Source organism: Gopherus evgoodei, chromosome 17, assembly GCF_007399415.2.
Source record: "Gopherus evgoodei ecotype Sinaloan lineage chromosome 17, rGopEvg1_v1.p, whole genome shotgun sequence".
In the NCBI taxonomy this organism is placed as follows: Eukaryota; Metazoa; Chordata; order Testudines; family Testudinidae; genus Gopherus; species Gopherus evgoodei.
The window spans coordinates 1512203-1535761 of record NC_044338.1 but is presented as its reverse complement, the minus strand read 5'-3'; the positions used below and the strand labels follow the sequence as shown (position 1 = coordinate 1535761).

Here is a 23559-nt window from a genome sequence, read left to right as displayed (position 1 = left end):
CTGGCGGCGCGCGGTAGCGGAGCAGGTCGGGTCGCCATGGAGACCGCCGGGCCCCCGGCGGAGAGCGCGGCCGCGCGCGAGGTGAGGGCGGCCCCGGGCGGGGCGGGGAGGGCGCCTGGGTCCCGCCGCCTGGAGCTCACGCCGGGGTTTCTTGTGTCCAGCCCCGGAAGGCCCCGGGCCGGGCCCCGCTCCAGGACCTGTCGCTGCAGCAGCCGGCGGCGCCCCCGACGCAGAGGTGTCCTGGCAGCGGGCCGGAGTCGGCGAAGCCCTCGTGTCTCACGCCGCTGTTCGCCAGGCTGCGGCTGCAGGTGGGGGCCGCTGCGGGGGCGCGGGGCCGGGCCCGCTCTGGGGGAGCTTCCCCCGTGACACGGGCCCCCGCTCCCCCCCCCTGCTGGAACCCGGCAGGGCGGGGCCCCGCTCCCTTCAGCCGGGGGCCCCGCTCCCCCCCCCCCCCCCGCTGGAACCCGACAGGGCGGGGCCCGGCCCCCGCTCCCTTCAGCCGGGGGCCCCGCTCCCCCCCCCCCCCCCCCCGCTGGAACCCGACAGGGCGGGGCCCGGCCCCCGCTCCCTTCAGCCGGGGGCCCCGCTCCCTCCCCCCCCCGCTGGAACCCGACAGGGCGGGGCCCGGCCCCCGCTCCCTTCAGCCGGGGGCCCCGCTCCCTCCCCCCCCCGCTGGAACCCGACAGGGCGGGGCCCGGCCCCCGCTCCCCCCCCCCGCTGGAACCCGACAGGGCGGGGCCCGGCCCCCGCTCCCTTCAGCCGGGGGCCCCGCTCCCCCCCCCGCTGGAACCCGACAGGGCGGGGCCCGGCCCCCGCTCCCTTCAGCCGGGGGCCCCGTCCCCCCCCTGCTGGAACCCGACAGGGCGGGGCTTCGGCCCCGCTCCCTTCAGCCGGGGCCCCCGCTCCCCCCCCCCGCTGGAACCCGACAGGGCGGGGCCCCGCTCCCTTCAGCCGGGGCCCCCGCTCCCCCCCCCCCCGCTGGAACCCGACTGGGCGGGGCCCCGCTCCGGGGGGCGCTCTGCGCTGGGCACCTCGCTGCCCCACGGCTCGTGTCCTACGAACAGATACAAGCTGTTTGATCAACACGGAAGCACAGCCCCTGGCTCTGGGCAGGGCCCCTCACAAACTGTCTCTGGACAGCGGGGCACTTCACAGGCTGCTCCCTGTAGTTCCCAGGCCGCCGCCTCAGGCCCTGGCCTTGCTGCAGGGACGCTGCGGGCTGGACACTTGCTCTGGTGGTGGCCACACATCTCCAGGCTTTGGGTGGTGGGACCCTTCTTCCCAGCATCAGCCCCAGGTTGGGTTAAGATCCCCTCCCAGTCTGGCCAGCAGGGACCCTTGGCTGGGGGCACAGGCACCAACTCTGTGGTGCTCTGGGACTGGAGCACCCACGGGGAAAAATTAATGGGTGCTCTGCACCCACTGGCACCTGTCAACTGTTCAGAGCGGTTGCTCAGGAGTTTTCTGCAGAGCTGGGAGCCTCTGCTGATCAGCTGTTTCTGGCTCTAAGCTCCTGTCTGGTGGCCAAAACAGCTCTTCCCAGCAGTGCTGTTTAGCTGTTTTTTGGCCATCAGCCACTCAGCAAGGGGGACTCCTCTCCTGGGGCAGAGGCTGAGTGACCTCACCCCCACGGGTGCTGCCCCCTTTCTCCTACCTGCTTTCTGTGGCTCTGCAGCTCCCAGCCTCGTTTCAACCTCTCAGCCAACTAAAGGCAGCAGCAGTAGGTAAGTGTATTTCAAAGAAGGTCTTGGGGTGAGGGTGACAGGGGTGGGGCAGGAAACAAGATTGAACCTTTTCTCAGCCCCAGGTGGCTGTGCTGAGAGCTGGCACCTGACTGCTGGAGGGGTGGCTGTCTGCATGGAGTGGGCACTGGCTGCAACCCAGCTCTCTGCATGTGGCAGGAGGCTCAGTCAGAGGCGTCCCCAAAAACATCCCCCGGACCCCCACAATATAGAGAGACTGAGAGTACCAACCCCACTGGGCAGCTGGACAGGCATGGAGGAGATGTCTCTTGCACTGCTGTAGAGTGCGGTGTCCCGTCCCCACCGCCTGCCCATGCAGAGGTGCCACTGTCTCCAAGAAGCAGACATCATGTCCAGGTAGTGTGCTTGGTCCTCCTCCCTGGCATCTGGGTGACTGCCTCGTACCAGGGTGGGGGGTGGAAGGGAAATGGCACGTGGTGGGGAACTCAAGCTATCAGGGGAAACTTTCCAAGCAGTGCAATCTCTGCCTTGGGGTGTGGATGGAATTGTCTCCCAAGGGAAGGGCTAGTGTGTGACCCCTGGGGTACAACCTGGGCTGGAATTTATCTCCTGTTTAGTCCATGTGCTCTGGAAAACAAGTCCAAGCATCATGTTGGGGTATGGCTACACTTGTACTATAAAGTGCTGCCGCGGCAGCGCTTTGACGTTTCGAGTGTGGTTGCAGTGCCAGCGCTGGGAGAGAGCTCTCCCAGTTCTGCATGTACTCCATGTCCTCGACGGGTGTAGCTTGCAGCGCTGGGAGCCGCGCTCCCAGCGCTGCAGCACTGTTTATACTGAGGCTTTACAGCGCTGTAGCTTGCAGCGCTCAGGGGGGTGTTTTTTTACACCCCGGTGCGAAAGTTGCAGCGCTGTAAAGCGCCAGTATAGCCGTGGCCTTGGAGGCAGGGGGGTATTGCTGAGTCCCAGGGTTGAGTAATTCTGTGGTGATGGTCACTCACAATGGCTGGTGATGATTGTGTAACATCCACCCAGCCATTTGATCAAGTGCCTCCTTGTTTCTGTAAAAAGCAACAGAGTCCTGTGGCACTTTAAAGACTAACAGATGTATTGGAGCATAAGCTTTTGTGGGTGAATGCCCACTGTTTCTGGGGAGTTGCCTTATGCTGCAAAACTGGAAGTAGCCCAGATTTCCATTAACACCATACAGCACAATCTCATAATTTCATACACTTTAATAATATACATATTTTGACAGAACAGTGGGTTTCAGCAAATCAGAACCTTTCCCATGTTACCTTACACGGCATGCTTTATATGAACTATAAAGAATATGTACAAATGACGAATACGGGGCTTACAGAGCACAGCACAGCACTCCCCCGAGGTATAGAGCAGTGGCTCTCAAACTTTTTTACTGGTGACCCCTTTCATGTAGCAAGCCTCTTGCGTGCAAAACCACTCTTGTTTATATTTAACATCATTATAAATGCTGGAGGCAAAGCAGTGTTTGGGTGAAGGTTGACCACTCATGACCCCCCATGTAATAACCTTATGACCCCCTGAGGGTTCCGACCCCCAGTTTGAGAACCCCTGGTATAGAGTGTCACAGCTAGAAACTCCAAGGCTTGGGACTTTTAAAAAGAAACTGGACAAAACATGCAGTAAGGATCAGCCCTGCATTGGCAGGGAGATGGACTGAGCCAGGATGATCAGAGAGGGCTTTTCCTCCTATAACTTGTATCATTCCATCCCAGTCTCCTGGAGTACAAATTCTGGTACTAAAGACCTGGATCCCATGTCGCCTTACGCTGGGATTGGGAATTAGTGCCCTGACATGTGACTCCTCCTCTTAGGCCAGTGTAGCTCCTGCTGTTAGTGCAGCTATTTGCAGGTGTCCTTGTGTTTAGCTGAACCCTTGGACTCAGTCCCCTGTCTCCCCACTAAACTGACACTACTGTCCTGCTGTGTGGATCCCAGTGGGCTTGTTCTGTGAATTTTTGGCATGCCGGTGTGGCTGTTGTGACAAAGTTCCTCCTCTACCTTGGTGGGTCCTGTGCTTATTTGGCAGATTTGCTCACCTCAGTCATCTTCCCCACAGTCTGGGTCAACTTGTCCTGTGTCTGATCAGGAGTTGGGAGGTTTGGGGGGAACCCAGGCCTGCCCTCTACTCCGGGTTCCAGCCCAGGGCCCTGTGGATTGCAGCTGTCTATAGTGCCTCCTGTAACAGCTGCATGACAGCTACACCTCCCTGGGCTACTTCCCCATGGCCTCCTCCAAACACCTTCTTTACCCTCACCACAAGACCTTGTACTCCTTAGTCCTCCAGCAGCACAGCCTCTCACTCTCAGCTCCTTGTGCCTCTTGCTCCCAGTTCCTCACACGCACTTCCTCTCCTCTGGCTCCCCCCCTCCCTGACTGGAGTGAGCTCCTTTTTAAACCCAGGTGCCCTGATTAGCCTGCCTTGATTGGCTGCAGGTGATCTAATCAACCTGGCTGCCTTAATTGGTTCTAGCAGGTTCCTGATTACTCTAGTGCAGCCCCTGCTCTGGTCACTCAGGGAACAGAAAACTACTCACCCAGTGACCAGTATATTTGCCCTCTACCAGACTCCTGTATCCCATTGGCCTGGGTCTGTCACACTGTATATATATCATTGTGCAGGTAGTGCTACTTCCTTGGTGTGATGATGACATTATGCTAAGATGAATCCTGAAAATAGTCTCCTGGTATGATGGCCACTCTGTGCTGTCAGGTGAATCCTGCATTCTTGTATGCTGTGTTGCTCCTAGGATATTAGAGGGACAAAAGGTGGGTGAGGTCATCTCTTTTATTGGAGCAGCTTTTGTTGGTGAGAGAGACAAGCTTTGGAGCTTTCACGGAGTTCTTCTTCCTGAAGAAGAGTTCAGTGAAAGCTCCAAAGCTTGTCTCTCTCTCTCACCAACAGAAGCTGGTCCAATAAAAGAGATGACTTCACCCTCACCCATCTTTTTTCTCTATTGTGAATAGCCTGCTGCCAAAACTGGCAGAGATGCTTAGAGGAGGGAGCAGAGAGAGTGAGTGGTGGGAAGGGGCAGAGTGGGGGTGGGGCCTCAGGAGGGCACCCACCGGCAAAACCAAAAGTCAGCACCTATGGCTGGGGACATGTTTCTGCGCTGGGCCCTTTGCCCAGAATCCTCCCTTGGCTGGTCCCAGTTGCTCACCACACCTGCCTCTCTGGCTGCAGCTCTGCTCCCAGCCCAGGATCTGCTCTCCCTGGGCTGTGTCTCTGGCTCTGTGGCTGCAGCTCTCCCCCCAGGACACATCTGCTCTGTGGGCTGCTTCTGTGACTCTGCTTCCTGGGCTGCTTTTCTGGTCCCTCTGGCTGGCACAGCTTTGTTCCCTAGCTCAGTCCCATTCTGTCTGACCCAGGCAATTCCAGCTGGCCTCCTGACTCCCTTATTAGCCTGCCTGCCCTGTCACTCAGGCTCACCTGGAGCATTGGCCTCTCCCCAATGTTCCTGGGGACTGTCAGTCTCAGGCTCCTGATTTCCCATCGACCCTTCCCCTTTTGGTGCTGGGAGCTAGCCAACCAAGACACCCCCACTGAATGTTAGTAAGGGGACAGCACCCCTTGCATTGACACTGTAGGCCCCTCGGTGCGAAGGGAATCTTCTCCTGAGTCAGGCTGGCTAGTTTGAACCAGGCTGTTTCCTTGAACCTGTCTGAGCCATGGGTCTGACTCCATGACTCCTGCTGACTGGAGCTGGCCTCTTGAGTGTGGGAGAGGGAGAAACAGCAGGGTTAGCCTGACTGCAGTTGGGAGGGGGTTGGTGTCTTGCCATGGAAGAACGCAAGGGGATTCCTCCACATACGAGAGCCCCACAGCTCTCTAGGGTACCCTCCCTTCTATGCTGAACACAAGCGTGTTCCCTATATGCTGGGAAAGGGGCCTTCTGGGGTCAAGCTAGTCAAAGCCCGACATGCAGGTTAGGCGTCCGCATGTGTCGGAGGGTGGAACAGCAGTGGGCAGAGGTTCTGCAGTTTTTGACCTCGTTATTTTTCTCCTCCATGCAGGATTGCAGAAGCACGTTGCCTGGCTCAGAAATGTCACCAGCTATAAAAATCTGGACAGACTCCCTGCCAAGCACAATGTTCAGCCCCAAAACTGTGGAGGAAAACAAAGCTTGGCCCAATACAAAAGAGCAACAGCTGCGCCTGGCTCCAAATATCTCCATGCTGAAGGCTTCTGAGGTGGTTGGTAGCTCCCAGCAAATGGGCCAGGGGGAAAGTGCCATATCTGCTGGCTCTCTTCCTGGGGCTGAGCCTGGGGAGGAGCTTGTGCTTGGGGAGGTTGGGGCCCTGCAGGACAATTTGGGGCGGAGGAGGGCAGACGCTGCAGACTTTTCCCAGTTGGAGAGAGAGGTGGAGAAGGATGAGGCAGATCGGCCATGTACACCTGAGACATCTCAGGCTTCTAAAGTAACGGTGAGGAGGGATGAGGCTCACACTCATATGACAATGGCAGAGAACACACCCTGCCTGGACATTGACCCTTTGGACACCAGGGCCATCCAAGAGGCTGCTGCTGAGCTAGGGGTTCAGGAGAAGCAGAGCCATGCTGCTGTAGCAATGGTCTCATTAGTCCCTTCTCTGTGTTGTCCTGAGAGGCCGGACCTGTTCCTAATGGGCTCTGCAGAGGGGTGTGACCCTGAGCAGGTGTCCGTGACACAGGTACTTGGAAGCCCTCCTCCAGCTGAGGAGAGTGGCATCTGGGCTGTGATTCCTGAGGCTGATTCTCTGCAGCCCCCCAGCAGCCTGGCCACCCTGAAGGAAACGGAAGGACACAGTAGTGCCCTGCCTATCCCAGGGGGAGCACAGTTGGGAAGTTGCCCCCTCCGTTTTGCTGGTGATCAGCCCAGCTTGCTGGTAACTGAAGAGGGCTCCCTTCAGGCTTCTGTCTGGAAGGATGTGGCTTCAAGTTCTGCTCAGAAGCCTTCCCTGCAGGGAAGAGCAGCAGCTCTCACAACCCCAGTGCCCTCTCGTGAGGTTGGGTGCAACGTGGCCGGTACCATCTCCTGGATGACCCCACTGGTGTGGCTGGAGAAGAACATGGGCACCTCTGCTATGATGGAGTCCTTGAGGCAAAGCCTGCCACTGCCAGCTCTGCAGCAAGATGCAGGCACAAGTGTCACCCCAGTCTCTGCCTGCTCTGCGGGGACCTGGATGACTCCCCGAGTGCTGCTGGAGAAGAGCATGAACACCTCTGCGGAATGGCCTGCCTGCGCAAAGGACAGTGCTGCAGAAACGGAGTCTCTGCTCTGGCAGTAAGTTTCCCTGTTACCCGCACAAAATTCTCTGTTCCTCTCTCACTCCAGAGGCACTCATCTTTACCCAGTTCCTAGGGCTCAGGGTGTACTCTTTGTGGGTTTGCAGGATCTTTTGCCAGTGAAAGAGCCTTACACAGTAATACTCTTATTCTCTAGTTAGTAACAATTACCAAGGTGAATACTCATGCTAAGCATACAGTGCTAGGCCCACCAGTCTTGATCAGGCAGGTGGATTTTCCCTTTTGACCAGGCAAGGTCGGTCTCGTCTGGATTCTGGTTGCTGCATGTCGCACTTGTGCAGAGGATTTTTAGCAGCTTTGATCTTAGGCTGAGTCTTAGAGGTGAGTTCTTCTTCCAGGTCTTTCTTTCCTTTTTTTTCTGGTCTTTCTCTGCTGGTCGTCTTGGACTCCCAGTTTCTACAGTGAAACTTGAGTCCTGCTTAGCTATACCGTAACCAATCGTTTCCCTAACCAATCCTAACATAGTGTAACACAATTCTCTAACCTAATCATACCCCATCACCTTTATTTGCTAGGTGTAAATGAATGAATTGTGTAACATCATACAGACAAACAGAAGAGGGGGCCATAAAGATAAAACAATAAAGAAATGAGGATTTCTCAACCACACCTGTTAAATGATTTCTTGCCAGACAGGCTGCTGTCAAACTAAGTTTTCTTTAACCATAGTAAGATCTGTTTCTTTATTTGATAACGGTGGGTGCTATTAGGACAGGAGCCTTCTTAGCAGCCTGATATTACATTGTTTGAATGTAATCTTAGATGGAATGTGAGGCTGTGACTTCCTGCTTCTTAGCTAATGGCTGCTTCTCTCCTAACATGGCAACAGGAAAAGGCCTTATCCTTACATCGCCAGGTCATTGGGGTTAGTCTGCGGTCCTAAGCTGGGAGCCATTTCTGTGGTTCACAGGGGGTCTGTGCTCCTGAAGCCCCTTACAAATATCTTCTCCTCCTACCAGCTGTTCCCGAGAGCACCTGACTACCCTGTCCCGGGCGGAGCTGGAGGGGCGGCTGGAGAGCACGCTTATCATCATTGAAGCTCTCTCGTGCCAGCTGCGGGATTGGCAGCAGAGCCAGTGGCCAGTTTCTCATCGGGGGCCGGCAGACCAGAGAGACGTGCTCACGCAGACTGATGTCACCCACCCCAAAGCAGTAAGAGGGGCCCACTGTAGAGATGAGACCATGTGCATCTGGGGTTGCAGTGGGATGCTCCCAAGCAGAGGGTGGCAGGTGTGGCCATGAGTTGTGTCCGCCTCCCCTCTGACTGAGTAGATCAGAAACTTCCCCTGTTGCCTACCAGTTAATTGCACTAGATAGTGGAGCCCGTGACTGCTTGGCAGTCCCCCATATGCAGTGCCAGGCAAAGAGCCTAGAACTCTGGAGACCCAGGTTCTGTTCCCTTTCTGCTGGACTTCCTGTGTGACCATGGGCAAGTCCCTTACGCTCGCCATGCCTCTGATTTCTGTCTGTGCCATGGGGACAATAGCCCTGCCTGCCTTCCAGGAGAGACATGCCAAAGTCTTTGAGGTGCTCAGACAGGGCAGAGATAGGAGCCGTACAAATCCTAGCTAGCTAGTGGCTCTGTGGTACCGCGGCATGTGTCCAGAACCTCTGCTAGGTATGCAGCAGGGCACTGCTGAGCTCTCAAGGTCTCGAGCACCCCCTGGCCAGTGCTGCCAGACTCTTGCACCACAGCTAACGCATGGACTCCAATGTTCCAGATCAACAGGCCACTCAAAGTAAATAAGGTCCCTCTGGGTGTAAGTGGAGCAGAAGTGATGTGGGCTGAATGGGGATTGTTGAGTTCAGAGCTGATGAAACCTGGTCCCATGGTCGCCTGCTGCTACAGCACTGGCTAATCAAATTATGCGCATGGCTGGGCTGGTTCTCGCCAAATTGGAGAGCTGCAGCAGTCCTTTCTGTTCCTTGCCTCCTGGTTACACTCGTCTGACTGCACCGCTGACCACCGGTTCATCAAGGGAGGAAGCTGCAAACGAGCATGTCTGCAGCTAGTGGGTGGGGGAGTAGCTGCATCCCTTGGCATGCAGGGCAGGGGGGTCTGGGGAGTGGCAGCACCTGGGGGACGCTTGGAGCTGTTAGAACTAATGGTGATGCAAATGTCATGGCAACTGCTTAACCTGAGCCTGGTTAACGTGTCCTTGGGGGAAGAAGATGAGGTGTTCCGCCTGTCTGGCTCTGCTGAGCCCCCAGGCATGAGCAGGGTTGGCTCAAGCCCGCCCACCCTACCCCATCAGAGAATTCTAGCCCTGTGAGTGATGGCTTGGGGATGGAATATCTTCCAGGAGGAGCAGCTTTATCATGACTTGTACATGGCAACCAGAGAGAGACTCAAGGCCCTGCAGCGGACCCGGGAGGGCGAGCAAGCTCTAAAAGAGGAGCTGGAACAGGCCAGGGAGGCAATGGTAGGTCCTGGAGGGGTTTGTGTACAGGAGGGTAGAGTGCCTTCAAGGGGATGGGTGCTTCTGGGGCTGGCTGTCCAAGTGCGGCTTCCAATGAGAACAGCTGGAGCTGGTTAAATGTGCAGGACCATCTCTCAGGGGCTAAGCACAATGGACTCCTGACTCCTCCTTGCGCTCCCCAACGAGTCACCCACTAAAGGGAGGCAAGGCCAGATCACAGGTGGGATGTTCTGCTCCCCATCCCAGGTGCTGTAACAGAGCGGGGGGCCCGCTTAGGTATCGATTCCACATACAGTGGGTCCTCTGCAAATGGCTGCTGTAGGGACAGATGGCTTGTCTACATGCTCATCTGCACATTCAGATACTTTGGCCTGTCTCTGAAGGCAGGAGGCTGCCTAACAAGGGTCGTCACTTATACATGTTCCTCTGCTACCACTGGTGGCAATTTGGTTATACCACCAGATCGCCAGTGGGTCCTGGACCCTTGGCTGGTGCCCACGTCCCAGCGGTGGCCTTTTGATAGGGTTCCCAAAGCCACATCTGTGGTGTGAATGTTCCTCTTGTCTTGCAGAGATCCTGGACTGTGGAGTCTCAGTCATTACTGGACATCGCAAATACTTCCCTGTGGAATCTGCAGGCAGACCGAGGAGCCCTAAACCAACAGGTGAGATTGTCAGGCTCTGTGGCTGAGCCTCTGAGTGCTAGCATGTGTACGTCGGCCCTCGGAATGTGCCTTTGATTCTTCCGACAGCCGTGCTGCGAGAGTCGCTGGAGAGGGCCGGGCCCTGGGTTCGTTGGAGCACTCAGCGGCTGGGATGTCAGATGGCTCTAATTCGTGAGACTTGTCTCTGTGGAGCAGGTTACGCCATGCGTTGCCAAGGCTCGGGGTGGGGTGGGTGCCCCAGGGAGGTGGCCCAGCGTGGTGGCCTTGGTGTCCAATGCATGGGCTGGGTGAGCGGTGCCTCTGGAGGCTGTCCTCAGGGGCACTCTCCTCCTCCTCCTCCTCTTGTAGCAAGAGCAGATGAGGGCCCTGCTATCCCGGAACCGGAGCTTGCTGGACAAAGTGGCTGCCAAACTGAAGAGCTGCCTGGCGGAGCGGGATGAGATGCGGAGCCGAGCAGCTGAGGCCCTCGAGGCTAAAGACACGGTAACAGGCTGACCCCTGAGGGGTGCTGTTCAGAGGGCAGGGCTGGGCGGTGGTGGTGCTGGGCTCAATGTGTGACCTACCCCACTAGTGGGGTAGAAGTGAGAGCAGCTGGCAGGACTGGTTAACCTGGGCCTGGTGGCTGTGGCTCTGCATGCCAGGGCTGACTTCAGCCCCACTTGCTGCTAGCTCTGCAGTGCTGGGGGTGCCGCTGGTGTCTCCGGCGGGAGGGTGCCTCGCAGCTCAGCGGCAGCCACGCCAGTGGATAGGTGGGGTTGCCTGTCTCTGCAGGAGCCCTGGACAGGTCCCCTCAACCAGTCCCACTAGCATTTGAAGAGGGTGCCTGGGGACCTGTCGGCAGGGAGCTGTGCCCTGGGCCGGCATATACAAGGGAGTGGGGATAAGGACACAGCTGAGGCCTTCCCAGTGCTTCGGCAGAGGGGCATGAGGGAGAGCCCTGCCCTGCAGCTTGAGTGTAGCACTGGTGCTTTCTCTGTGACATCAATAGCTGAATCTGCCATGTGTGGGTACTGCTGCTAATATGTGCTGGGGCTGTGCCATCCCTTGGCAGTGGGGCTGTCAGGGCTCCCTGGGGCACTTGCCAATGGTGGCACTAGGCTGATGGGTCACTATTAAAATCCCCACATGCATGTGTCTCCCCCTCCCCAGAGTGATCTGGTTCTGGAGGCCTTCCGTGTCCATGCGAGCACTCGGATCAGAGCCCTGGAGCAGGGATTGGAGTCCCAGCGGGAGCTCTGCACCCTTATTGAGGAGGCTTGTGAGCACCAGGTAAGGAAGAGTAGTGGGCTCTGCGTGGGTGTCTGGCCCTGCTCTTCACCCTCTTAGCCTGTGGGCCTAGCCAGCTTGCTGGAAACCTCGTGTTCTGCCCACTGCACAGGCTCAGCCTGGGGTCTGCTGAACTTGTGATTCAATCTGATATGCTGCAGCTTGGGGCAGCGTTCCCGTCTCTGCCATTAGTGATGCTGGGAGTTCCCCTGCCAATACTTTGACCTGGTCTCAAAGCATGAGGCTGCCTAAGACCAGTTCCTCTGCACTTCCACTGGGGGCGACTGACTACACCCTCTGCTCTCCAGAAGGTCTTGGACTCACTTCCCACGGCCCAGCACCCGCATCGGCAATGCTAGCACCCTTCTTGTCTTGCAGAGATCCTGGACTGTGGAGTCTCAGTCGTTACTGGACACCGCAAATACTTCCCTGCGGAATCTGCAGGAAGACCGAGGAGCCCTAAACCAACAGGTGAGATTGTCAGGCTCTGTGGCTGAGCCTCTGAGCACTAGCACGTGTACGTCGGCCCTCGGAATGTGCCTTTGATTCTTCCGACAGCCGTGCTGCGAGAGTCGCTGGAGAGGGCCGGGCCCTGGGTTCGTTGGAGCACTCAGCGGCTGGGATGTCAGATGGCTCTAATTTGTGAGACTTGTCCCTGTGGAGCAGGTCACGCCATGCGTTGCCAAGGCTCGGGGTGGGGTGGGTCCCCCAGGGAGGTGGCCCAGCGTGGTGGCCTTGGTGTCCAATGCATGGGCTGGGTGAGCGGTGCCTCTGGAGGCTGTCCTCAGGGGCACTCTCCTCCTCCTCCTCCTCCTCTTGTAGCAAGAGCAGATGAGGGCCCTGCTATCCCGGAACCGGAGCTTGCTGGACAAAGTGGCTGCCAAACTGAAGAGCTGCCTGGCGGAGCGGGATGAGATGCGGAGCCGAGCAGCTGAGGCCCTCGAGGCTAAAGACACGGTAACAGGCTGACCCTTGAGGGGTGCTGTTCAGAGGGCAGGGCTGGGCGGTGGTGGTGCTGGGCTCAGAGTGTGACCGAAGTGAGAGCAGCTGGCAGGACTTGCTAGTCTGGGCCTGGTGGTTGTGGCTCTGCATGCCAGTGCTGACTTCAGCCCCACTTGCTGCTAGCTCTGCAGTGCTGGGGATGCTGCTGGAGTCTCCGGCAGGCGGGTGCCTTGCAGCGCAGACCCAAGGATGCCAAGAGGCACATGAGTGGGGCACGGTGGGCGTTTGCCATCCAGGGATCAGAACACGGCCCCTTTTCCAGCATTGCTGTCTGGTGCAGAACTGCTGCCCTGCCCCCTCCTGTATCTTTGGGAGGGCATTAGAAACCCCTGAGCACTTGTCCCATTTGGGACATGGATTCCAGCAGTGTCCAGCTCTTGGTTGCCGTTGGGTTGGGCCAGAGAAACCCCCAAGGGGCAGGATTGAGCAGTGAGCCAGGTGCTGTTGCTTGTTGCAGGCTTCCAGGGAGCTGGAGGTGGTTTCTGGGAGGCTGGAGGAAGTGACTGCAGAGCAGCAGGATTCTGTAGCCCAAGTGGATCGGCTGACTCTGGCAAACTCCCGGCTGGGAGCAGGTATGTCTGCATGGGTTCCGCAGGGGTCTGTTTTGGGGCCGGTTCTGTTCAATATCTTCATCAACGATTTAGATGTTGGCATAGAAAGTACGCTTATTAAGTTTGCGGATGATACCAAACTGGGAGGGATTGCAACTGCTTTGGAGGACAGGGTCAAAATTCAAAATGATCTGGACAAGTTGGAGAAATGGTCTGAGGTAAACAGGATGAAGTTCAATAAAGATAAATGCAAAGTGCTCCACTTAGGAAGGAACAATCAGTTTCACACATACAGAATGGGAAGAGACTGTCTAGGAAGAAGTATGGCAGAAAGAGATCTAGGGGTCATAGTGGACCACAAGCTTAATATGAGTCAACAGTGTGATACTGTTGCAAAAAAAGCAAACGTGATTCTGGGATGCATAAACAGGTGTGTTGTAAACAAGACACGAGAAGTCATTCTTCCGCTTTACTCTGCGCTGGTTAGGCCTCAACTGGAGTATTGTGTCCAGTTCTGGGCACCGCATTTCAAGAAAGATGTGGAGAAATTGGAGAGGGTCCAGAGAAGAGCAACAAGAATGATTAAAGGTCTTGAGAACATGACCTATGAAGGAAGGCTGAAGGAATTGGGTTTGTTTAGTTTGGAAAAGAGAAGACTGAGAGGGGACCTGATAGCAGTTTTCAGGTATCTAAAAGGGTGTCATCAGGAGGAGGGAGAAAACTTGTTCACGTTAGCCTCTAATGATAGAACAAGAAACAATGGGCTTAAACTGCAGCAAGGGAGATTTAGGTTGGACATTAGGAAAAAGTTCCTAACTGTCAGGGTAGTTAAACACTGGAATAGATTGCCTAGGGAAGTTGTGGAATCTCCATCGCTGGAGATATTTAAGAGTAGGTTAGATAAATGTCTATCAGGGATGGTCTAGACAGTATTTGGTCCTGCCATGAGGGCAGGGGACTGGACTCGATGACCTCTCGAGGTCCCTTCCAGTCCTAGAGTCTATGAATCTATGAATCTATGAATCTATGTGAGGCTGGGTCTCTCGCTGTCGTGTATGGCTGTGCAAAGGCCCACGCAGCTGGCCCTTCCTGGGGTGAGAGACTGGGAGACGCTCGCACAGCCGCACCTAGCTGTCTGCTGGTCACATGCTCGGGCACAAAGCCCAAACCATGTCTTGCTATGCCAAGGACTGAGCTGAGCATCCGGAGCCTCTAACATTGGCTAGAGGGCACCGCCTGTAGCAGTAGCTACCTGTTCCGTTGTCATGTCAGTGCCCTGTAGATTTCTTGGAGGGCATCTTGCTAGCAGCACCAATAGCTGGATAAGACTGATGTGCCCTCTCCCCACTCCACCATCTGGGCTGCTTCTTAAGACCTGCTCTGGGGGATGGGCAGGCAGGGGCTCCTCTGCCTTCTCAGCTTTGCATATTCAGTAATGCCAACTGTGCAGCTAACCTCTGTGCTGTGCACCGTGCCCTAGATCTCAGCACACTGTTGAGAGACCTGGCCAGCCTGCAGAGTGAGCGGGATGAGCTGCGAGAGAAGCATGCAGACCTGTCGGAGGAGACAGTGCGGTGAGTCTCCAGCCTCCGGTTGCTGACGCTGGGGGTGCAGGCGGGGCCACAGAAGCAGAGCACTGCGCAGTCCAGTGACTGAATAATGAGGAACAAACTGTGATGCCCTAAGGGGGGCTCTTGGACAATCCTGGTTCTCCTGCTTCCCTTCCCCCTAAATTCACTTCTGAGTGGATCTCCGGGGCAGATCCTGTCAGCTGCCCCTCCTGGGCCCAGAGCCTGCAGCTGGCAGCCAAGCTGCACACTAATTGCTTCCTTCCTTCCTGTCTCAGGCTGACCAGGGAACAGGAGCTTCTCCGGCAGCAGTACGACAGGGTGCATCAGGAGCTGCGTGAGATGACAGAGAGTCGCGAGGTAGAGGCTGGGTGGGGCGGGCTAACCCTTTTGTAAGGGGCACAGGACACTCATTGTGCTAATGGCCCCTGTGGCAGCCTGCACAGGCCATAATATTAAACCCTAAACCAGGATGAGTTAACGTCGCCTCCTCTCTGCACGTAGGCCTGGAGCTGGAGCTGCCAGGCCCCACTGACCGCTCAAATGTCCTTTCCAAAATCCCTCCTAGGCCCCAGAGCAGCACAGAGGGACACAGAAAATGCTGGGCATCTTAACTGTGCAGGTGCAAATCCTACTGTCCCTGGACTTGCCATATGTGATGCCAGACCCATGCCATAAAACCTCCTGTCAGCCAAGGGGCCAGTGTCCACTTGGCAGCTTAATCTCTCAAAGGAACTCTCTCTGCCTTGGATCCTAGCCCTCCTCACTACTCTGAAGGGCTGCGATAGTCCATCCTGCTCTTTCTTTCACTCCTTAACCTTCTGGCATCTGATACTCCAAGGGCATCCGTTAGAGAGTGATGCTGTTGTAGCCTGTGGAGGCTAGACTCCTAAGGTGACTTCCAAGAACAAAAGGCAGACGTCCCGCTCCAGCAGTTCTTGAGAAAGCCATGGCTGAAGTCCTGTAAGAACTGGCTGAGTGTGGAGAGCAAGATGGGCATTGGAAGGTCTGGTATTTCACAAGCTGCAAGGGCTGAACAAGTTTATAAATGCTCTGGGAGCAGTTGCCTGTTGCTGACCTTGTGCTCAGTCTTTTGATCCCTGTGATCAGCTCTTCCCCAGCCATCTCTGTGCAGTTACCCCTGGGCGTGAGACTTTGGTGGGCCTTTCTATGCACTTGAGTGCCTGACTGTTCCAATCCTCCTGGGGAGTTGGACTGGCTGCCGCAGCTCTGGCCTTTGCACACCCCAGTGCAATGAAGGACTGCAGGGCGAGTCGTCCCATCCCATACTACCCAGCAGAGTCTGCTGGCAGATGGGGACCTGGGGGAGGAGTGAGGTGTGGGGGTGAGGCTCTGATTTTCCAAGCACTTTGAGAAGAGGGGAAGACTACAGAGCTGTTGCTGGACTCTGAGGCCTGTGAGATGAAAGATTCCCTGATACCTGGGGGAGGCGTCACCAGCCCCTCAGTGAGAACGGGGTGGGAGAGTAGTCTCAGCTTGGGCGCCTGCAGGAAGGTAGAGTGGGAATTGAGCTCCTGGTACGCTGTACCAGCTCCTGCTCCTCACTAGTAAATGTTCACAGGCATGTCTCTTCCCTCCGCCCCAGTTCATTGACCAGGAGAACCGTGTGTCCCGGGAGCAGCTGACAGAGACAGAAAATGAGCTGAGAGCCACCCTTGCAGTCCTGCGGGAGCGCAGCATGCAGTACGAGGACCTGAAGGATGCCTACCAGCACCTCCAGTGAGCCAGCCGCTCCGCTCTGCACCCCCCTAGCCCTTTGTGTGCGTCGTGCCCAATGAACGGAAAGCCTGCGCCAGGGGGAAGGAGCTTGGCATGTCTCTGGTCAGCTCCTGGTGTGCAGGGTCCCCTCCCAACCTCACCCACAGCTCGGAGGCAAAAGGCGCCAGTGAACGAGCCCCGCAGTGCACCCTAGTACATCCCTGAGGGTAACAGTCTCTGTGGGAAACCAGTGGGCACTCTGGCTGGGCACAGCTGATCTCATCCTCTGCTTATTCAGATGGCACCTCCAAGTGTCCCCCTGTGCTCTGGCCACTGAACCCAGGAACTCAATCACAGCCAGGCCACGAGGCTGCCCTGACATGCCTTCCGTCTCTCCCCTCCCCACCCTGAGAGGATGGGGCCTGGGTGAGCGCTGAGCGAGCTGACTCCCCCTGTTCTCCCCAGGAAGGAGCATGACACCCTCCGTGAGGAGCTTGATTGCAGCAAGGCAGAGACCCTGGGCCTGCAGCTTGTTAGGGACAAACTCCTGAAGTCCTCCCTGGAGCTCACTCAGACCAAGGAGAGGCTGCTGGACCTCACAGACGTTCTCCAAGCTGCCCTGCCAGGAGAGGTAGGAGCCCAGGCCCCAAGGAGTCCAGGGAGCTGCCCTCTAGCTGTTGATCAGAGCAGCATGGATTTCTCCAGCACATTTGCCCTGGGGAAGCAGAGCAATGTCTGTAATGCTGCCTTGGCATCTGTGGTACAGCCACTCTGACTTTCTCTTGTCATTGAAGGCTGCTGATGCTGCATCGAGGAGCAGAGTGTGTACCCCTCGCAGCGTGCCCAGCTCCTTTGTGGGCAGCGTCTTGAAAGCTATGGCAGGAAAAGGTAAGATGTGGCTGCCAGAAATTGCCTATTGGCTCTGGTTCTTGTCTGCTGCTCCAGAAACCCTGCCTGTGTGGCGGGGGCTGGGTTAGTGCTTCACAGACAAGGAGGGGCGTGAAGTGCTCTGTACACTTGCCAAACCCAGGGCCAAGCCTCCCACCACCCCTGTAGTGTGGGGGGGTCTCCGTCTGCACCATGCAGACCTGTCATGCAGTGACCCTCCTCGGTATTGGAGATGTAGCCATTGGAGTGAGTGGGGTGCACCTTCCCATAATGCTTGGCTCTGCTGCTTGCTCAGAAGTAACATGGTGAAACTGAAGCAAGGCGGAGGTGCTTACAGCTTCCTAGCCAGTGGTGGAGGCTGCTCCCATGTCTAGAAAGGAGCCATCGAGCTCCCAGTGTGCGCCGCCCAACTGCCGAATCTGCGGCTCTGCTCTCCCTTCCCGCGACGGGTCGGGCTGCATTAGGCCTCGGCCAGGGTGGTGGATGAATTCTGATGAACCTGCCACAGAAAACCAGCTCTGCTTGAGGTCCAGAACACCGCAGCCGTGGGCTGCCTCTGACCCCAGACCCAGATTGCTCCAGTGAGGTAACCAGGCCCCTTGATGCCCAGGGCTTCCTGTCTGGGGTTAGGCCTCCTTCCCACGCTGCCTGCAGACGGGATGTTTCAGCTCAAGGCTGCTGCCGTCCGTGTCCCGTCTTGTCTCCGTGTCGTGCCCCCCTCCCCCCAGGGCTGCCAGGATCACCCACGCTGCCTTGGGATGGCCTGGTCCCAGGACTTCTCGCATGGTGTGTGGTGAGGAAGTGCTGTGAATGGGGCCTCAGTACCAGTCCCCTCTCTCAGGGCTCAAGCCCCAGGGACTTCCCAGAGGAAAAGGGAAGTTCCTGGATCTGTGCAGGCACCATGGCCTAGCAGTGGGTCAGGGTCATAGAAAGGGGTAACCTGTGTTGATAACCCAGCACCAGGCCCCTCTGACCTGCTTTGTTACAGGCATTGATGAAGAAGCTGCTGGAGGCTCGACTGCATTCACCAAGGTTGAACCTGCTACTCCTCCGATGCCAGCAGGTAACAGGGCTTGGTGTCTGCCCTATCCTCCCTTGCCAGCAACCAGCCTTGCTGGGCCCCAGTGTGAAGGGCACTGGAGGGGCCCTGGAGCAGGGCCGTGCAAACGCCCAGTGCACTAGGTTTTCCCAGGGAGCCAGGCCTTTGCCTTCATCCAGGTTTCACTCAGCAACCAGTTCCCTCTTGTGACTGCTCAGCACCATGAGGCGAAGGGGCAGGGGGCTAGGCTGGGGGCCTTGGAACAGCAGGCAGCGTTAGCCTGCCTGCATAGCCAGGCATAGCATCTGGTGTCTGTTCCTGGCCTGGTGCTGCCCAGAGCTTGCTGGGTAATTGGAACCCGAGCATGGTATAACACGTGGGTTTGTTTCCTTTCTGCTTGTGAGGGGTTCTCTGTTAACCCTGGTGTAGCGCCCCTCTCCACCTGATTACCTCCTTTAATGGCGATCCGCTTACAGGTTTTGATGGACAGGTCTGGGTTCTTTTGGATCCCGCCACCCACTCAGCAGGGTGAATCTTCTCTATTTTTGCTATGAAATTATTTGGCAGTGCCTCCACCCCCCTCGCTCCTTCCTGGCAGGGTCACCAGGGCAGCTTGGGCGGAAAATTCTAACTACAGAGTAATCCCATTTACCTGCCAGATAGTTGGAGACTTCCAAGAAATTACTCAACACATAAAAATATATTCAACACAATAATTATATTAAACAGGCAACATATACAACATAACAGGGTGAAACACTATTTTTAGGGTAACCGGTGCCCACACTGAAAATACCCATGACTTGATGTAACAAGTGTACAATTAGTGTCCTGTTGGTACGCGTACTTTGCTGGGGCCCTTGATGACCTATAAAATTCTCTGCAGTTGTTTAGCAGTGTGGCTGACTGGGCTAAGTACAGCCCAAAGGACTGACAAGTGGGAGGAGGTGGTGAATCCCTCCACTGGTGTAATAAACAGCAGGTTATAAAATCCCCAAACTCTCTCACTCCCTGGCTTGAGGACACAGTTCAGGGAGTACGGGGTGCCCAAAACAAATTCCCTGACTGACTAACTAAAAGCTGGTGCACTCACGAACTCCATGAATGACCTTCAGGTTGGAAGGTGACACTGGACTCCTCAGTCACTGCAGCGTGGCTGCTGTCAGGGATCCTCCTCAAGCAGGAATCAGGCTGCATCGGTCCCAGGATCTCCCCTCATTACAAAGGGGTGCAGGGCTCAAGGTGTAGGTTATACAACTACCCTAACATCCAAACTGTAGCCTCCTAGCCCAGCCTCCAGTCACACACCCAGCAGGCAGCAGCCCTGGACTAGCAACGCTGACCATGTGGGTGGGGACTGGTCTCACCAGGGGAGCTGGAGGTGAACCCAGCCTGGCTGGGGAAATTTCTCCGCAAACATAACAATTGGGAATCATCCGTGGGGAAGGAAAACCCGAAAGGCCAGTTCTCAGAGGGAACCCTGCTTGCAGGCCTGGGACTCTCCAGCTCCCCACACAGCCAGCCCTGCCCTTGCCCTGGCTGGCTCTAGCCTCTCCTCAAAAATGGCTTCTCCCCTCTCCTGAACTCCCTGGGAGGGCATCTCATTCCCTAGTGGTTGCCAGGCAGACTGAGTTTGCCTTGGCTCCTCCTCCCTGAGCTGCCAGCAGACAGAGCTCCAGGAATCTCTGTAATCTCCATGGGGGGTTACACCGGCATTGTGGGCTAGCCCCGTGCACTGTGAGCCCTTGCCTGCCGTGTGAATGGCTGGTGTCTGCTCTGCCCCCAGTGATTGAGGAGAGCCTCCAGGAGACTGTCTTGGAGCTGAGAGCTGCTGTCTCTCATCTCATCACTGTGAGCTTCCAGAGCCAGAAGGCGGCACATCATGAGGTCCAGGAGCTGCAGGCTAAAATGTGAGTTCAGCATCTGGCCCTCGAGTCAAAGGAGAAGTGATGGGGCTGCCCAGCGGGCTCTGGGCAGTACTACTGCTACTTGCTGACCTGTCCTTCCCCCTCTGCCATTGGCCACTGCCTTCTCTGTGCAGCTGGGCAACGCCTCTAGGACTGCGACCCCCAGGGGCTAACCCTGCCAGCCTCCAGGCCGAACATTACCTAGGCTGGCAATTCCATACAGAGTCCTTGCCCAGCCAGCTGGCATCGCTCAGCAGGACTGGAGGGTCCCCTTGCCATGGCCTTGGATGCCAGGCAGAGCTTACTCTTCCCTCATGTACAGTCCTGAGCCAGGCACTTGGAGGGGGGCAGGTTGGAGCAGCTCAGCCTGAGCTGAGCCCAGTGGCTGCTGGGCAGTGTGAGCCAGAGCGCTGGGGCCTGAGAGTAGCAGTTAGCTCCCTGGGGAGGCAGGGTCACCCTGAGAGCCCAGCTATGCAGCCCACATTCGATCTGCTTCGTGCCTTCTGAAGAGACTCAGTTTGGCTCTTCCTGTCATAGCTGTGACCATCAGCACCAGCTGGAGAGCCTGGAATCCAGGCTCCAGGCAGAGATCGATGCCCGGGATGCAAACCTTGCCAAGCTAAACAAGACCCTGGGAGTCAGGTTTCAGGTGAGCAGGCACCAGAACTGGGTTAGATGGGAACGCCAGGGCAGAGCTGATCTGGGACGTTGACCAGGCAGGCTCAGATTCTAGGACATGGGAGAATCTGGGTGACTGGTTTTTTCCATACCCTGCAGCCACTTGCTAGTCTCATCTAACGCGGCACTTGTGTGGCTCCCCAGCGTCCCAGGTTGAGGGCCTGTTATTGGCTGGGTCCCGAGTGTTCCTGGCACAGGACTGCTCCAGCCTAAGAACTACCCTGGTCTGGCTGTGCAGGACCAACTGTAATGTCTGCATTGGGGCAGGCTGGGATCCGGGTGTGACTTTGACCTCTCGCTAGCTGTGGAGATGGGGCAGGGTAACCCTGGCTCTGCGTGCACTCTGGGGGCAGAGGAATGGTGTTGGGACTCACTTGGCTGAAGCTGCTGGTGAACTGGGGGCTTGTGCCCAGCCCTTTGCCTGCCTCTGACCTTTCCTCACTGCCCATGTCGTGCTGAGTGTCTGCTAGCAGCTTTGTCAGTGACTGCAACAGACAAAAACCCACATGCTGCCTCCCCTCAGTACTGGGCCTGGGCCCAGGCCCCCTCTTTGCCTGCTCCTTTCCTGGGAGAGCAGCATGGCCAAGACTCTGCTGCAAGGGAGGTGCCACTCAGGGAGACGGTCCTAAATGCTGCCATCCTCTCTCCTCAGACCGAGAAGGAGCTGCAGGACATTGTGCGGCAACAGGAGGAGAAGATGCTGCAGCTTATTGACCAGAGTGGAGAAGTCACGGTACCCATCTCTGCAGGCTGGGGGCATGTCTGGTTAGATCCTGGAATGGGCTCGGCCCTGCTGCCCATGCTGTCCCGTACTGAGCAGCAGCCCTGTGGGCCCCTAGAGGCTGGGGTGGAGTCCTTGGCCCCACTCCCCAGCATCTCATTGGATTTTCTCTCCTTAGAATCTGAAGGCCGAGGTCTCTCACCTGAAGCACCTGCTCCAGCGTGTGGAGACAGAGGCTGAGGTGCTGTGGGAGGAGGTGAGGGGCCGGGAGCCCGACACAACACCACTGGATGCTGACGCTGTCCAGGAGAAAGTCTGGCTGTGGCAGGAGGTGAAGCCCACAGTGCTTGGGCAGGGGCAGATTCTGGTGCAGGATGGGAGGGGCTTGGCGCCTGGGACGGGGTTGCTCTTGGCCTAGGGCAGCTGCATAACATGGGGCTGAGTGCCAAGAGACAGATGCCTCAAGGCTGGCATTCGTTTGCCCCCACCCATGTGCCCCTTCTTGCTCCATTGTGGCTCCTCTCTGTTCGTGCTCTGGAGAGGGAACAGGGTGAGGCCCCACAGCCCTGCTGGGGGTTCAGTAGTGGGCGCTCCCAGCCTGGCGGCGGGAGGGGGAGTGCTGGGCATGGGCTGGCCAATGGCAGAGGAGAGGCAGTACGTGCCCAGGCTGGGAGCGGCTGGCACAAGGAGGGAGCTAGCTCTTCGAGGGCTGGTGGGGTCTGTTCTCTCCCCATCCCTGAGTCAGGCTCTAGCCTTGGCTGTGGGCATCCAGCTGCATCGTGCCCCTGCACCAATACTTGGTTTGTCTTGCAGGTGAACAAGCTGAGGGAGCTACTTCTGGAGACACAGCGTGACTACCAGGACCAAGTAAGGGCAGGGCCTAGGGTGGCTCATCTGCGATGGAGTGGGGGGTGCTTGCCTGTTTGCAGGGGCCCTGGCTGTGTTGTCCCCTCAGGGGATTGACTGCTGTGGAGCCTCTTTCATGGCTGCTCGGTCTCCCACCCAGCTGCTAAGCTGTTAAAATGCAGGCTCGGGGGTTTGCTGTGCTCCCACCCTTCTGCACAGCCGTGTGTTCTCCTTTGCAGAGGAGAATCCTGGAGGGGAAACTCCATCATGCCCAGATGGTGCTAAGGAGCCGTGAGGAAATGCAGGAGAAGATCAAAGAGGTGAGGCCCTGTGGGGAGGGGCTCTCCCTACAGCTGTATGATATGGTTGATAAAGCTCTTGGCGTGGCTAACTGACAGCCAGCCAGGGCTCCCTCCTCCCCGCATCACACCACCTGTTTCCACACTGCCAGGCGCAAAGCCATGGGGAGAACAGCTGTGTCTTGGGGATGGGCCCCACCTGAAAGCATCACAGGTGAGGCTGCCTTCAGAAGGGCCTGTTCTGGCAAAGGACCCATGCTGTGGCTGCTAGAGCAATGATGTGACTGCTGTGGAAGGGCTGGGGGCCCAGGAGCATGGGATTGCAGCCCAGGGAGGGGCCCCTCTATCCTATTCTGCTACTGTCCCTGAGGGGCTCCCCACCTGCTGCCCCATGCTGAGGGCAGTAAGTGGCTTGTGTGCGGTCACTGAAATGACCACAGTTGCTCCGTGTCCTGCCCTCCGTAGTCAGGAAGGTTCTGGGGCCTGCCAAGGCCTACATGCTGCCCCAGCTGGCAGGCCAGAACCCTTCACACAGCTGCCTGGCCCTTGGTGTTCGGCTTGAAGGGTTACTGATGGAGACCTCACTCGGCATGGTCTGCCTGTCCCATTCCTGGCTGCTGGAGTCCTGCTCCCCCACCTCCAGCTTGGCTGCAGCTCCTCTAAAGCTTCCTCCTTTCCCAGATGCTCTCCTCCATCCCTGCTGTGGTGACTGCTGGCTCCCGGGAGTGCCAGAACCTGCTGCGCTACCTCGGGCTGAAGCTGGTGGATGGCGACGGATGCTCTGGGGACGCACTGTAGCCATGAGCTGTGATTCACTCTGTTTTTGGAGGCCCCCTTGCTTAGCGTCCCCTGTATTTTAACTGAGCCCAGTTGTGTTACTGTTCCTGTCTGGAACGCAAGTGGGCTGGGCTCCCCAGTGCTACTGGGGTGTGGTATATTTATTAAAGTTTTGACACCCTGTA

General features: G+C 57.1%; 1 protein-coding gene across 1 annotated transcript in view; it reads left to right on the top strand.

Annotated features, from left to right (window-relative positions):
* Positions 1 to 23559, top strand: part of SPAG5 (sperm associated antigen 5) — a gene marked incomplete at its 5' end in the record, with an annotated part of 24035 nt that extends 476 nt beyond the window's left edge. Inside the window, 23 exons of the mRNA XM_030537006.1 lie at positions 162 to 308; positions 5757 to 7006; positions 7989 to 8181; positions 9333 to 9452; positions 10021 to 10113; positions 10462 to 10596; positions 11263 to 11382; positions 11758 to 11850; positions 12202 to 12336; positions 12839 to 12953; positions 14413 to 14506; positions 14779 to 14860; positions 16107 to 16240; positions 16685 to 16850; positions 17014 to 17107; positions 18096 to 18170; positions 19933 to 20056; positions 20591 to 20702; positions 21384 to 21464; positions 21631 to 21783; positions 22266 to 22319; positions 22538 to 22618; positions 23279 to 23559. Coding sequence (XP_030392866.1) covers positions 162 to 308; positions 5757 to 7006; positions 7989 to 8181; positions 9333 to 9452; positions 10021 to 10113; positions 10462 to 10596; positions 11263 to 11382; positions 11758 to 11850; positions 12202 to 12336; positions 12839 to 12953; positions 14413 to 14506; positions 14779 to 14860; positions 16107 to 16240; positions 16685 to 16850; positions 17014 to 17107; positions 18096 to 18170; positions 19933 to 20056; positions 20591 to 20702; positions 21384 to 21464; positions 21631 to 21783; positions 22266 to 22319; positions 22538 to 22618; positions 23279 to 23395 — 3768 coding nt within the window. The remainder of the gene's footprint in view (positions 1 to 161; positions 309 to 5756; positions 7007 to 7988; positions 8182 to 9332; positions 9453 to 10020; positions 10114 to 10461; positions 10597 to 11262; positions 11383 to 11757; positions 11851 to 12201; positions 12337 to 12838; positions 12954 to 14412; positions 14507 to 14778; positions 14861 to 16106; positions 16241 to 16684; positions 16851 to 17013; positions 17108 to 18095; positions 18171 to 19932; positions 20057 to 20590; positions 20703 to 21383; positions 21465 to 21630; positions 21784 to 22265; positions 22320 to 22537; positions 22619 to 23278) is intronic.